The sequence below is a fragment of the Gymnogyps californianus genome, chromosome 1 (assembly GCF_018139145.2).
Source record: "Gymnogyps californianus isolate 813 chromosome 1, ASM1813914v2, whole genome shotgun sequence".
Lineage (NCBI taxonomy): Eukaryota > Metazoa > Chordata > Aves > Accipitriformes > Cathartidae > Gymnogyps > Gymnogyps californianus.
In genome coordinates, this window is record NC_059471.1 from 133332321 (window position 1) to 133348092 (window position 15772).

The 15772-nt window shown below is 44.6% G+C and overlaps 1 protein-coding gene across 1 annotated transcript in view; it reads right to left on the minus strand.

The window, feature by feature from the left end:
- The window catches only part of LOC127029743 (ephrin type-B receptor 5-like), an 88882-nt gene that overhangs the window by 48903 nt on the left and 24207 nt on the right, over nt 1–15772 (minus strand). Inside the window, exons 3-4 of the mRNA XM_050915536.1 lie at nt 10081–10145; nt 4893–5589 (exon numbers count right to left, since the gene is read on the minus strand). Coding sequence (XP_050771493.1) covers nt 4893–5589; nt 10081–10145 — 762 coding nt within the window. The remainder of the gene's footprint in view (nt 1–4892; nt 5590–10080; nt 10146–15772) is intronic.

Sequence of the window (15772 nt, forward strand, 5' to 3'; positions counted from 1 at the left end):
CTGGTAGAACATGAGACAACAGACACAAGTTGTAATAATCTCTTATTACATCTTATTACAATCTCCTTCTATATAGGAAAAAGAAATTTCACCATGGGTGTCATCAAACATTGGAACAGTTGCCCAGGGACATTGTGGAATCTTCATCTTTAGGAATAATGAAAACTAGACTAGAATAGGCCTTGAGTGACCTAACCCAATTTGGTCCTGCTTTGAGCATGGGGTTGGAGCAGATGACTTCCACAGGTCCCTGCAATTTAAATTATTCTATGGTTTTAAAGGAAGCATCTTTTAAGTTATTACAATTTGAGAAGAGCTTATTGTGTATTTTTTTTTGCTAATAGTATATGCATATTTTTAGTAGACTACTGAAGCTTATGCTTTAACATAAATCTCAACATTTCCTTAGCCTCACACACTGAAAAAAGTTTATCCAGGCTGGTGAGGAAGGGCATCTTTTAATAATACAAAAATAATCATGCAATATTCTTCCCAAATGAACCCACAAACAGCTGTGTGCACAGTTACTAGCTCCTGTAGTAATCAGTCATACAGATGTGATTCCTTCTGCAATCAGAATGGACACAGGGCAATTTTATGGAAACCTCTTCTCCATCTGACTTGTTCGTACACCCTTGCACCCTACAGAAGAAGAGCCAATTACAGATACTAGAAGACAGGCAGACCTTTTCCTTCCTTAATACTCTCAGAAACATCCAAGGAAAGAAGAGAGAAGAAGCCGTGTGGTGGGTTAACCTTGGTAAACAGCCAAATGCCCACCCAGCCACTCTCTCACTCCCCCTCCTCAGCAAGGCATAGGGAGAAAATAGGATGAGAAAGCTCGTGGGTAGAGATAAAGACAGGGAGATTGTTTACCAATTACTATCACAGGCAAAACAGACTTGGTTTGGGGAAAATTAATTTAATTTATTGCTGATTAAAATAGATTTGGGTAATGAGAAAACAAAAACAAACATTAAACCAACACCTTTCCTCCCCCCTCTCCCAAGCTCAACTTAACTCTTTTCACTCCAAACTCTCCTAATCCACCCAAGCACCACAGGGTAGGATATGCGGTGTGCAGTTTCTCTCTGTCACTCCTTCCCTCTCACACTTTTCCCCTGCCCCAGTGTGGGCTCGCCATGAGCCACAGTTCCTTCAGGAAATATCCATCTGCTCCGACGTGGGATCCTCCGTAGGTTGCAGTGTGGATACCTGCTCCGGCGTGGGCTCTTCCACAAGCTGCAGAGAGTATCTGCTCCAGTGCCTGGAGTACCTCCCCTCCTCCTTCTCTGAACTTGGTGTTCCCTCTGCTGTTTCTCACTCTTTTTGTTCCCTCCTCCTCTCTCTGGCTAGTGTTTTCTGCCCCTTCTTAAATATGTTTGTACAGAGGTGCCACACACATGGCTAATGGGCTCAGCTCTGTCCTGTGGTGGGTCCACTGAGGAGCTGTCTGGAAAAAGCTATGTCTGGCATGGGACAGCCCCTGCCCTCTGGCCGCAGAGGCCGCCCCGTCAGCCCCCACCACTACCAGAACCTTGCCAAATAAGCCCAATACACTATGATACCCAAGAAGGGGATCAGCAGTCCAAGTCCAACAAGGGGACTTCAACAAGGATGCAAAGACCTGCCCTCAATCTCATGATTGAAATAGCTCCCTCCACTCTATCCCTTTCTAAATATGGTTCCATCTATGTTCTTCTCCCATAGTCCCATGATTTTCTCTCCCTCAGACATCAAAGCTGGGTAAAGGGAGAAGAGTCAGTTCTCTGAGCTACAGGAACAGCAGGTGGGTAGCTGGAGAGTAATTGCATAGGTAGGGGTATACTGATACAGTAATGGCACATTTTCAGTGATGTGGGACAAACATCATATTGGATACTGCTATGGGACTGAGTAGAAAAACAGACATGGAACTTGATTGGCAGAACTGACTTGGAATTAATTTGTATTTGGACTTGAAAGAAAAAAAAAGATAAACTCCGTATTATTAAATTAATAGTTCTATTTCAGTGATTTTTCAAGCTAAGAGCTCGCCTTACTTCTTCATTCGGAAGTCAGCTTAGCACTTTATCAAGTAGTCATTTCTCTTCTCTTTTTTCTCCACATTGTCATTTTTGAAATATTTTTTAAAATGTGTCAATCATGAATTCTAAGTACTATTTTCAAAAGCGTCTGGTAACTTAAATCCCTTGTGACTTTTAGCTAAAAGGTGATGATAAGCAGTAGGCAGTGAATCCCAAGAAACATATTATATTGTAAAATGGTTTGTGAAGATGGAATCCGGGAACAACTGTTTTCAGTAATGAATCTGTTGATCTGAGAGAAGACTTGGGATAACAGCCCACCAGTCCAGAATTTTGGGAACCAGTAGCCTAGGATGGCCTAATCACCCAGAACTTTCTGTTTCCGGCCTTCTATGTGGAAAAACACTTAGAGTTGTACGAAACCTTGCAAGGCAAGGCACCCTGTGTGTATACATCCACAGAAAGAAAAGGAGCTAAGGTCCCAACCTTCCTTTTTCCTTTGTAAACTGCCATTCTCCTTTCTTACTGTTCAGCATGAGAAAAAGTCTAGTTGGATAAAGTCAAAAGTGAATCCCACACACACCACATCCCACATCACCTAGAGGGCTCACTAAAGGATGGTGTTTCACTCTTTTATTTAGCTGGAGAAATTGGCCATATAGTAAGAAACAGCAGGCAGTCTTATGAACCTAATGAAAGAAAGCATCTTAACTCATGGCAAGGGGCAGGAAAAAAGAAGGGCTTTCTATCTATCTGCTCAGAATGGTTCTTGTCAGATTCTTTGTTCTAAATAAAGAGGTAACAGCTGGTCCAGGAAGGACTCCACAGGCTTCCGTATGGTGAGGGGGAAGGCAATGCCCACACACTCTTCTACTAAAGTATAAAGAAACTTGCTTCTCCTTCCTATCCTTGGTTCATTCTTCAGTCTTATTAAGAGCTCTCTGCAGGATCATCAGTAGAAATCTGCCCTTGGGCTATTGCTTTTGTTCTGTATTCCATATAGAACACTGTAACTCTGTATCACAGTGTACTTCTGTTCTTAGGAAGGGAGAACATGCAGAGAAGTCCTGGAAAGGACTTCACGCAAAGAAACACCAAGCAAGGGGACAAACTACACTAGCTGAACGTGGCTCCATTCAGACAAGACAGCAACATATTGTTAGCAGGAGAAGAAATCAGGAATGGTGATTAAGCCAGAGGAGTTTACGAGAAACATGAGGAGAAAAAATATCTTCTAACATTAAGGTTCATTATTTCGTTGTCTTTGGCTGCTCTAAGCTGCTCATGGAATCTCAGGAAGTAAATTATGGGAACAGTGTTTTGTAGTTTGATAGACTGTCATTATTTCAGTTATTCCTGAAAATATTTACCATTTTCATCTATCTCCAGCTTCTGTGATAATTGGGCTGCAAGGGAGTATCAGCTTTCATTGAATGCTACAAAAAAGGGAAGATAGATTTTTAAAAAATTCCTATTCTTATTTGCCAAGCCTAATTTCCGTATTTTCTGAGTGCTTAAGACTACTATCTGATACTAAATTATTGACTGGCAGTTTACCTGGACTGTGAACTAGTCATGCTACTGATGCAGACAACAAAGCTAGTGCCATATAGAGTTGCTCTATGTCCGTCTGAGCTTTCTGTCTCAGAAGCAGCACTATATGAATGTAGTTACATTTCTTTCAGGATGAACAGGATAAAAAGGCGCACACATTTTAATCATTCTCAAAGCTTAAACAAATAAAAAGCACTTACCAATTTTAATTGCTTTATAAGTCTCCAGCACAATGAACTGTATTTTAATAAAGTTATTTTGCATGACCCCAGTCACTTCATGATACAGGAATTTAAGGTAACATATTGACAACCATTAACTGCCCATTGCATTTGCACTTGGTATTACCCAGAACGTTTGTACTCTCAATGTCCCAGTTGAAGTCTGATTTGAATAACTTACAATCCAAATTTAAAATTGTGTCTGCAGCCAAAACTGGGTTGTACATTACATTTATTTTTTAGAGTACTGAGTGTGGTGTAGGAACATTTAACATTGCTGAGAGATCTTGAGTAGATGCATATTAAAACCAAGGAAGCACCAGAAGAACATTATACACAAAATTATATAACCAACATAAGCAGTTTGGTCTAATGGACTGTCTTAAGCTTGACATAGGAAGACAGTCATGACATTAGACTAGGTGTTCACGGTTGGCCAGATTTTGGCCCAATACCATTACTGGGTGATACGTAATTTATTCTACTTCCTCCTACAAGCATTTCACAGAAAATACCATGGGCCCCAGGGCAGAGAGCACATTAGAAGTAATGATAATACCATTGACTGTTTTTTCTTACTGAGCCAGGCTCATAGATCCCTGCTGCATGTTCCCTGTCCCATCACCAGGCTGCTGCCATTTCCCCTTTCTTTTTTTTATCACTAGTTCCAACAGCACTAGCAAAAGGGCCCAAACTAGTTAGGACAGTAGAGTGTATTAGCTCTGGGCTCAGCTCTGCTCCATGTGGCATCTCTCCTCTAACGCTGTTGCCTCTTGGTAAAGAAGTGAAACTATGCTAGATCTGGTTAGTTACAACTCTTGCTAATTCTGTATATGTAGGCTGTCTCTAGTGGCAGCTTGAACTAAGGCCTGAGTGGAGTTTCCAGCCATGTTCTTAGCACCAAGAAGTGGTCGCTCCAACTCCAGTCTGGGGTGCTAAAAGTGTCAGAAGAGGCTGCTAGTAAGCATCCTCTGTGAGAAATGATTTAATTTCCCAGCTCTGTGAACTTTTGGAAAATGCCAAATACTACTAATACAGAGAACCAACAAAGAAGTGGCTGCCTAAGGGGTGGGGAAAAAGGGTCTCTCACCTTGGCAGGCTCGTTCATCATCAACAGGCTGGTAGCCAGCCTTGCAGGTGCATCGTCCAATGGCCACCATCCACTCCCCTTCTCCATTGCAGTGCAACCGAATACCTGAAGACCCAGTCATGCTTGTCTCTTCAGCATTTGGTACACACGTCCCTGGTGACTCCACCAGCGAGGTCCTCTCCCCTCCAGCAAAAGTTTCAGGGAAGGAGGCAAATCCTTTCACCACAGCTGGGCACTTGTAGAAAAAGACTTGGACTGCCACCAGGGACATGCAGGCTCCTGAGTCCTGGAAGGCCAGGTAGAAGCCATGCTTGGTGAGTGGCCCAAAGCTACGTACTTTAACATTCATCTTTACCACCTTCCCAGTGCTGTCCACCTGGGAAAAGCTTTCATCAGCTGCAATAGTATCCACTTTGGTCCAGGGGCCCTCATGCCACTCTGGCAGTTCCTGAGAGGCTGTGTCAGCCTCCGACTGGTGGTAATAGAGTGTGAAAGTCTCCTTGCAAGAAGAGGCCACAGTGCGCATGCTGGCACAGTCTCTCACTGAGAAACGGAGGCGGACATGGACTCGGTGGGCTCCGCGTCGCTCTATGAAGTGGGTACGCAACCAATTATTCTGACCTGGTTCAGCCACGTTACAGACTTCAAAGGTTCGGATCAGGCGCTTCTTGTCATCCAGGACACTTACCTCATCCCACTATAATGGATATATGGGAGAGAAAAGGAAGAAGAAATAGTAAAAAAAATATGCATTCAGTGTTCAACTGCACTAAAAATACAGGACAGGCCTTCTTCTTCCCCTCCATTCTCCTTGCCATGTCTACGACAAGACTTGAATCTGCTGCTGGCATGTGCAGCACAGCACTCTAGACAGGACAAAGTATGATCCTGTAAAGAAGAGCTGTTAAAGCTTGAAAGTAAGAACGGTTGTGACAGAAAACATAATTCCTGTAAACCTGTCACATGGCATTGAGAATCTTAAAATCAGTCACACTTTCTTCCCTCCTATTTCCCCATCTCTTATCTCTAGAGACAAGACGCACAACACAAACAAATGAGACAGAGAAACAAGACACTGCTCTTTGGAGAAAACATTAAAGCAGAAGTCCCTTCTACCCAGCTTTACCACAGTTGGAGCTGTGCTCTGCCATCTCCAATGCACACAAGCCAACTCAGCATGGTCACTATGGGGGCAGGTCCAGGATCTGTTTTGTGCCAGGAGAAAGGCACAGGTAAGGGATAGGGAGGGGTGGAAGCAGGTTACCGCATGAAGCTGTAAGAGAAACTCCTCCTTACCCTCTCAGCTAGCTTTACAGAATAGGTATGAGGCCCTGGGTATGGTACACAAAGCACATAATGAGACAGAAGAGAAGGAACCTGTGCAAGCACTCTCGCCAAGGTCAGATCGACCAACTCCTCGCAACAAGACCTGCATTAAGACCAGTGCTGAGAAGAAACAATGGCAAGTTATGGTCATTGGTGACTCCCTCCTGTGCGAAACAGAAGCACCTATTTGCAGACCAGACTTTCTTTTCAGGGAAGTTTGCTGCCTCCCTGGGGCCCAGATTAGGGATGTCACCAGATGATGGAAGAGCTTAGTACAGCCTTCAGGCTATTATCCACTCCTGCTCTTTCACGTGGGTACTAATGATGTTGCAACAAAAAGTCTAAAGTCGATCAAAAGAGATTTCAGGGCCCTGGGAAGAATGCTAAAAAATTCAGGAGCACAGGTAGTGTTTTCCTCAGTCCTCCCAGTAACGGGGAGAGACTTCGGAAGAAACAGGCAATCCCAAGATATCAATACCTAGCTTCAGGACTGGTGCCTCTGCGAAAACTTTTGGTTTTACAACCCTGGAAGAGTCTTCGAGGCACAAGGTATGCTGGGGCCTGCCAGGATCCACCTGTCCCGATGGGGGAAACACATCTTTGCTCATAAGCTGGTGGGACCGATTGAGAAGGCTTTAATCTAGAATTGATGGGGGAAGGGGATACCAACAGGAGAGCTGAAGGTAAGCCAAGGGTTGGCATAGCATCGCCTCAGGGTTGCAATGCTAGTGGGAACATTTATGCTGCTCCTGGGAGCATGGAGGGCTCAGGAGCACATCTGAAATGCCTGTATACCAATCCACGCAGTATTGAGAAACAAACAAGGTGAACTGGAAGCATTGGTATTAGTGAGACTTCCTGGAATGAGTCCCACAATTGGAGTGCTGGGATGGAGGGCTACAGGCTGTTCAGGAGGGACAGGCAGGGCAGGGGAGGTAGAGGAGTTGCACTGTACGTAAGAGAGAGGTTTGATTGCACAGCCTTTACAGTTAGTGATGATGTGGTTGAGAGGTTCTGAGTGAGGATTAGGGGGATGGAAAACAAATGAGATGTTGTAGTGGGTGTCTATTACCGATTGCCCAGCCAGGATGTTGGCACTGATGAGTTAGTTATTCTACAGGCAATTAGGAGAAATCTCTGGATCGGTAGCCCTTGTTCTTATGGGAGATTTCAACTTCCCAGACATCAACTGGGAATACCATACTGCTGTGACGAGCAAGTCCGGGAAATTCCTTAAGTTTGAGGACGAAAACTTCTTGTCACAAGTACTCAGTGAGCCAACTAGGAAAGATGCCCTCCTAGACTTGCTATTTGTGAATAGAGAAGGACTCGTGAGACATGCGATGGCAGGTGGCTGTCTTGGACACAGTGATCATGAAATGGTTGAGTTTAAAGTTTTGGTGTAATGAGAAAAAAGGACAGCAGAGTTTCCCTGGATTTCAAGAGAGCAAACTTTAAGTTACTCAGGGAGCTACTTAGCAGTGTCCCCTGGGAATCTGCTTTTGAGGGCTTAGGAGTCCATGAGCACTGGTCAGTTTTTAAGAACCACCTTTTAGAAGCACAGGAGCGGGCAATTCCAGTGTCTTGGAAGTCAACGAAGTGGGGCAGAAGACCAGCTTGGCTGAACAGGGAACTCCTCACGGAGCTCAAGAGGAAAAAGAAATTGTACAATCTCTGGAAGCAAGGTCAGGCTTCGCAGGAAGATTACAGAGCTGTGGTTCGTCTATGCAGAGAAAAGACACAAAAGGCCAAAGCTCAGCTAGAGTTGAAACTGGCCAGTGTTGTTTCAGAAAACAAGAAAGGCTTTTTAAAGTACGTTAATAGCAAGAGGAGGTCTAAAGAAAACATTGGACAGATACTTGTTCAAGATGGTGACCTGACTAATAGGAACGAAGAAAAACCAGAGCCATTCAATGCTTTTTTTGCCTCAGTCTTTAATAATACTGATAGACCTTTGGCTGCCCAGTCCCCTGAGTCGGAGGACCACGAGTGTGGGAACAGTGACTTTCCATTTGTGTACACTGAAATTGTAAGGGACCACCTGTATCAGCTGAATGTTCACAAGTCCATGCGGCCTCAGGGGATTCATCCCAGAGTACTGAAGGAGCTAGCGGATGTTACAGCAGGACCCCTTTTGATCTTCTACCAAAGGTCTTGGGAGTCTGGGGAGGTCACTGCTAACTGGAAGCTAGACAGTGTTATTCCAATCTACAAGAAGGGTGTGAGGGAAGACCCAGAAAACTACAGACCTGTTAGTCTAACCTCAGTACCTGGAAAAATTATGGAAAAGATCATACTGGGTACTATTGAAAGGCATTTAAAGAACAATGCAATCATCAGGCACAGCCAACACGGGTTCACAAAGGGAAAGTCCTGCCTACCTAATTTGATATCCTTCTATGATAAGGTCACTCACCTAATGGATGAAGGGAAGGCAGAGGATGTAGATTTTCTGGATTTTAGTAAGGTTATTGATGCTGTCCCTCACAGCATTCTTCTGGACAAGTTGTCCAACTGTGGGATGAGCACTTACATGGTGCACTGGGTGAAGAACTGGCTGAATGGCAGGGCTCAAAGGGTTGTAGTGAATGGGGCTACATCTGGCTGGTGACTGGTCACCAGCAGTGTCCCTCAGGGTTCAATTCTAGGGCCAGTCCTGTTCAATACATTCATCAACGATCTGGATGCAGGAGTTGAAAGCACCATTAGCGAGTTTGCTAATGATACCAAACTGGGAGTGCTGTTGACTCTCTTGAGGGACAAGAGGCCTTGCAGAGGAATCTAGACAGATTGGAGCATTGGGCAATCATCAATGGCTGAAATTTAACAAGAACAAATGCCAGATTCTGCACCTGGGACAGAGGAATGCCAGACACAAGTAGAAACTGGGAGAGGAGTGGCTGGACAGCAGCCCTGCAGAAAGGGTCTGGGGGTGCTCATTGACGGCAGGCTTAATATGAGTCAGCAGCCAAGAGGGCAAACTGCACTCTGGGGTGCATGAAACGCAGTATAAACAGCCAAAGGAACTGATTATCCTGCTGTATTTAGCGTTAGTGCGGTCTCACCTTGAGTATTGTGTGCAGTTCTGGGCCCCACACTTTAAGAAGGATGTGAAGGTCCTTGAATGCATCCAGAGGAGGGCACCAAAGCTGGTGAAAGGGCTGGAAGGCATGTCCTATGAGGAGTGGCCAAGGACACTGGGTCTGTCTAGTTTGGAGAAAAGGAGGCTGAGAGGTGACCTCATTGCTGTCTGCAGCTTCCTGAGGAGGTAAAGGGGAGAGGGAGGTGCTGATCTCTTCTCCCTGCTATCCAGTGATAGGACATGTGGGAATGGTTCAAAGCTGCATTAGGGGAGGTTCAGAATTGACATTAGGAAACATTTCTTTACTGGGAGGGTGGTTAAACACTCAAACAGGCCTCCTAGAGAGGCATGATGCCCCATGCCTGTCAGTTTTGAAGAGGCGCTTGGACAATGCCCTTAATAACATGCTTTAACCTTTTATCAGCCCTGAAGTGATCAGGCAGTTGGACTAGATGATTGTTGTAGGTCCCTTCCAACTGAAATATTCTATTATAATTCTAGTCTAGTCTAGTCTAGTCTAGTTAGTCTGTGTGGAAGGATGGCTGGAGACCTCATGAGTATTTCTGAAGGAGGGTAGAAGGAAGAGGGTAAGGAGGTGGCAATAGTACCCCACTCAGTATCCTCCTCTCTTAACAATCTGGCTTTGCACAACATACCATGTTCAAATTGTTCATATGTACAAAATCAATCCCATTGGCTCCAGTCTCCCTTTCTTCATCAGATGCATGCACGCCTTCCCAGTAGACGTGCAGTCAGGAAGAAGATAAGGGAAATGCTTACCCCATCAGAAGGGTGGGTGGTCCAGCCAATCTCTGAGGTCTCTCCAGTTGTATCCAGAAGTATTTCTGTTTATATTTTAAAAAATTAAATAAAAAAAAAAGTATTTTCTACTTTTCCAAGTCAGGCTAAAATCTTATCTGTCCCTCACAAGATTGTCTCTGAAAAAAACCCAACCCCAAAACATGTCTTGTAGAGAGCTTCTACACACCCAGAATATACATTCATGTTTTGAGATTAAATATGACTGGCTACGTCCATACTAGTAAAGTAAGCAGGGCCAAGACAGGGGTAGAGGCACTGGGCATATAGTCATGCTAACTCATGGTTAGCAAGTCGCTTGGCAATATTCTGGCCAGACGAAAACCTTCCCAGGCAAAGTATAAGCACACTGACAGCATGATGAGCAGTACAGATGAGGCCACCCTCTATTTGGAAAGGAAAGGGTGGGACAGAGATGAGTTATATGAATGCATGCCAGTCTCCTCAGGACCATGGCTGCCCATTTTATTTGCAGGTGTGAATGCGGACACAAGGCCAAGACACTTTTCTTTCCAGCTCCGGAACCAAATTTCTGTGGGACTTTAGGATGATGACCCAGTTGATCCTGTAATGGATTCACTTTGTTCTGGAGCTGGGCATTAGGCTGCAAGCCTGTCTACGAGTCCCAGTTTTATCAGAAAATCAGTATTAAATAGTCTCTTGCATTATACTGCTCAGGAGTAGGGTACATGCAGAACTTCACAGGCCTAGTTTATTCCCACAACTAGTCTGCATTTTCATTTTTATTGAATCTGCCACTGGAGACAGGTACTAGACTTGACCGCTCTTGGAGATGTTCTTTTCTGTTCAGGTACAAAGAAATACAGAAGAAATTGTGACAGTGCAAGCTATACACATAGTATTCTCCAGAAGTGAATTTCAAGGTCTGAGACCACCCTGGAAGTTACTGGTATGCAAGCATGTGCACTTTTCTGTGTACATTTATAGTGAGAATATAGGGGAAGAAAAAGACTTTGTCGAATAGGTATTTACATGTGTTGATACATAACTGTACAAATCGACTGCTTTTTCTTAAATTCCGGAAAGTCAATCTCTTTTGTTCGCTTATTTTAATTTTCATTTTTCTATCTTGTTGCTTTGTTTAAAAAAACCCCCAAAACCAGAAAAAAACAAAACCCAACAGCAACATCCAGCTTATTTACAAACAGGATTCATCATTCCCCTTCCAAAGGTTTGATGATATGATCGTCCCATGGTTTACGCAGGAGAGATCCTCAATAGTTTCTATTTCCAAATTATGGATTGCTGACTTCACTACCCCTATCAGTGCTCCTGGGGATTCACTCCACATTAATCAGCAGAAAGAAAAGACTAGACTCATCCTAAAGCAGACATATCAAGTGAGTAAGTTTATTCAGACCTCAGGCTTCACTGATGTCCCCAAACTGTGCACCCTATATTCCTACAGGAGATCATATGCATAGACCTTCCTGAGGAGCCGATGCAGTTCCTTGCTTCAAAAGCAGTGCAAAATATCTGGGCTGCCTTGCCAGAACTGGAAAGAGCTACTCTTTACAGCTAAAGCAGAACCCCACTAAAATTACCTAACAGACCTCAGGAAATGCTGAGCAGCTTGGTACTCAAGGATAGCTCAGCTCAGATGGCTCCTCTGAGTGGGAAAACATCTGTGAAAGGCCCATGCCTCCCTGAGGCATAGTCTTCCCCTAGGCTGTCCGGGCAGCAGAAGGACTTGGCACTCCCCCATGCACATTACTGTCTCAATTGCACAGTCTGGCACAGAGGTTGCACTCTGTCATGTCAGTACTTTGCCATTGGGTTCCCAAACATGGCTTTGATCTGCTGGAATAATATAAAAGGTAATTTTTCAACAAAGAAAGAACTTTTTTTTCTAATCAGGTCTGAGTCTCCCATTTACCAAAGTATAATGCAACTACCCCATGGAAACTCTAGGAGAAAATAAAATAGAGAAAAGTTAATCAGGGCATGGAAAGCCAGATAAAAAGTGAGAAAGGAAAGGAGAAAGGAAGGTAAAAAAGGAAGACCCCAGGAACTACAGGCCAGTCAGTCTCACCTCTGGGCCCAGCAAGATCATGGAGCAAATCCTCCTGGAAACTATGCTAAGGCACGTGGAAAATAAGGAGGTGATTGGTGACAGCCAACATGGCTTCACTAAGAGCAAATCGTGCCTGACAAATTTGGTGGCCTTCTAAGACGAGGTTACAGTGTTGGTGGATAAGGGAAGAGCAGCTGACGTCATCTACCTGGACTTGTGCAAAGCATCTGACACTGTCCCGCACGATATCCTTGTCTCTAAATTGGAGAGACGTGGATTTGATGGATGGACCACTCGGTGGATAAGGAATTGGCTGGATGGTTGCACTCAAAGCGTCGCGGTCAACGGCTTGATGTCCAAGAGAAGAGCAGTGATGAATGGCGTTCCTCAGGAGTCAGTATTGGGACCGGCGCTGTTTAACGTCTTTGTCAGCGACACCAACAGTGGGATTGAGTGCACCCTCAGCAAGTTTGCCAACAACACCAAGCTGTGTGGTGTGGTCGACACACTGGAGGGAAGGGATGCCATCCAGAGGGACCTTGAAAGGCTTGAGAGGTGGGCCTGTGCGAACCCCATGAAGCTCAACAAGGCCAAGTACAAGGTCCTGCACGTGGGTCTGGGCAATCCCAAGCACAAATACAGGCTGGGCGATGAGTGGATTGAGAGCAGCCCTGCAGAGAAGGACTTGGGGATGTTGGTTGATGAGAAGCTCAACATGAGCTTGTGCATTTGCAGCCCAGAAAGCCAACGGTATCCTGGGCTGCATCAAAAGAAGCATGGCCAGCAGGTCCAGGGAGGTGATTCTCCCCCTCTACTCCACTCTCATGAGACCCCACCTGGAGTACTGCGTTCAGCTCTGGGGCCCCCAACATAAGAAGGACATGGACCTGTTGGAGCGAGTCCAGAGGAGCGCCACAAAGATGATCAGAGGGCTGGAGCACCTCTCCTGTGAAGACAGGCTGAGAGAGTTGGGGTTGTTCAGCCTGGAGAAGAGAAGGCTCCGGGGAGACCTTATAGTAGCCTTCCAGTACCTAAAGGGGGCCTACAAGAAAGCCGGAGAAGGACTTTTTACAAGGACATGTAGTGATAGGCCAAGGGGTAATGGCTTTAAACTGAAAGAGGGTAGATTTAGATTAGATGTAAGGAAGAAGTTCTTTACTGTGAGACTGGTGAGGCACTGGAACAGGTTGCCCAGAGAGGCTGTGGATGCCCCATCGCTGGAAGTGTTCAAGGCCAGGTTGGATGGGACTTTGAGCAACCTCATCTAGTGGAAGGTGTCCCTGCCTATGGCAGGGGGGTTGGAACGAGATGATCTTTAAGGTCCCTTCCAACCCAAAGCATTCTATCATTCTGTGATTCTATGATGAGAAGAGAGAAAATAGAGAAGACTTGCTCAGCAGCCTGGGCTCTGCCACGACTAGCAGGAAGCATATTCTCCAGATGGCTTCTCACCAGTGAGCAAGGTAATCTTTATCAAGCACATGAATATTTCACAGGCGACAGATACAGGCAGCCTGAAGCAGACAGAACTGCCCCTCTCACAGTGAATATTTTAAGTCAGGAAGCATTAGAAAAATAAGAAAAGCACACAAGAATGTTGTGTACATAAATCTCATTTGGTGACCTATGGTCAAAAGTTCCTATTTTTCTTCTTTTTCTCCCTCTCCTACTGGCTGTATGCCTTGAATCAGATGCACAGTCACACTAGCTGCATGTACATTCATAGATCTAACAAGCTGTTAGACTGCTCTCTAATTCTGAGGACAACAGGCACAGTATGGTTCATGTTCACATGGCTAAAAACTCCAACCCCACCGAAGTGCATGGTTGCATCCAAACCTTCTCTCAGGAATGGTCCTTGGTCCGTCCTAACCTCTGACTTATGCCTAGGCACTGTTTAGGAGAAGGTTAGTTGGCACGGGCCAAACCCATGACTGTGCTAATAATTTAACAGTATGAATGTCTACATACCAGTGTACAGGTATAAGCCTTTACTCTGCCACTTCACTAGTACTGATGTAGCATGCCACATCCTCAGTGTGTTGGGCCAGACCAGTATTCTGCTGCTCTTCAGTGCAGATAGCAATGATCTGTTCAGCTGTATTTATCAACCTGGAAGAAAAATGGCTTACACCCTTTCTATCTTGCTCAAAATCAAGGGTTGTGCAAGATCAGATCAGACCCAGGCCCAGAACAGTCCATGATGCTGCAATGCTGCTAGAGACAACATTTACTGAGGTGACCTCAGAGTATCAACAGAACAATATTCCACTCTGGATTAAAAATGAGGAATAATCAAGGTATCTGAGCAATCTGGAGGCTTTTAAATGCTTCTTGGACTCCTGCTTTAATCTTAGATTTGTGAAGAATGAGATTCCAATTTCTTATTAAGACCGTTATTTTAGTTCAAAGAAGAGAAAAATAGCTGATGAGAGGTTTTCCTGTATTTCTCTTCCCTAAACTAAAAAAACCCATCATCTTTTATAGCAGAGTCAAATGGATTCATTACACTCTTCGTAAAACAAAATTCAGAATTAACTACACTCTCATTTCAGTGCCCTCTGTTCTTGCAGGCCAGAAAGGGTGAAAAAAAATCCCAAAGACTTATGCTAGTACCAGCCTATACTTACGCCACAAACCAATCTCTTGAGCTGCACTATACTATAACGTCAACATCAAGATCAACTGGGCAGAGGTTGGAAGTTGCTATTAAAGATCAGGCTGTTCAGAATAGGCATGTTAATGATTTTCAGATTTTGGTTAGCCTATGCTTTCAAGCAAGACACTTTAGTGTTTGTATTACAGGCAAAATATTCCCCTGATGCAAGAGGATGACAATTCACCCAAGGACGACTGACCCTTGGACAACCTTCATAAAGGCAGAGATGGCCTAACAGCTTTCTGGATTGCAGAGATGGCCTAAGAGCTTTCTGGATTGAAGAACACTTGTCCTCACTGTCTTAACAGTGGAGTGGTGCAAGAGGGAATTATACAACCCAAGTCTAGGCAAACTATAGCCACTGAGAAGAAAGCGGATCCTGAGAAGACAGCAAAAGAATCCCTTTCCCTGTGGGATGAGAAGCTCGTGCTAAGAATGACTAGACCATAGAATCACAGAATCAAACAAGCTGGAAGGGAGATACAGAGGTCATCTTGATCAACATCCCTCTCAAGGCCAGGCTAAATTACAGTAGGTTGCTCAATGCCTTGTTCAGTTGAATTCTGGAAATATCCAAACGTACACGTACATTGGTAGATAAGGCAAAGGGCACTAGGGTAAAAGGTAACATTCAGAGAGTTTGCTTTGCTATGCAGCTGAATGCCCCAAGCAGCAAAGCTCTCTGGCTTAACAGACTGCTTGAAAAGAACTGAAATATTACTGGGCTTATTCTGCCTTGTATGATCATGCCTTGAACATGAACAAGTAGGAAGACTGTGAATGCTCTCTAAGAGGGCTGGAAAGAGAACGCATTCTCTGGGCTTGTGCAAAAATACTGTTAGGGGTTGCCAAATCCAGTAACTTCACATAAGCAAGGCTGCTGCAGCTCCATGTCCCCAGGTCCAACCAATAGCAAGGTTGAGTGGGTATTCCCAATAGGCACACACACAAACACATGT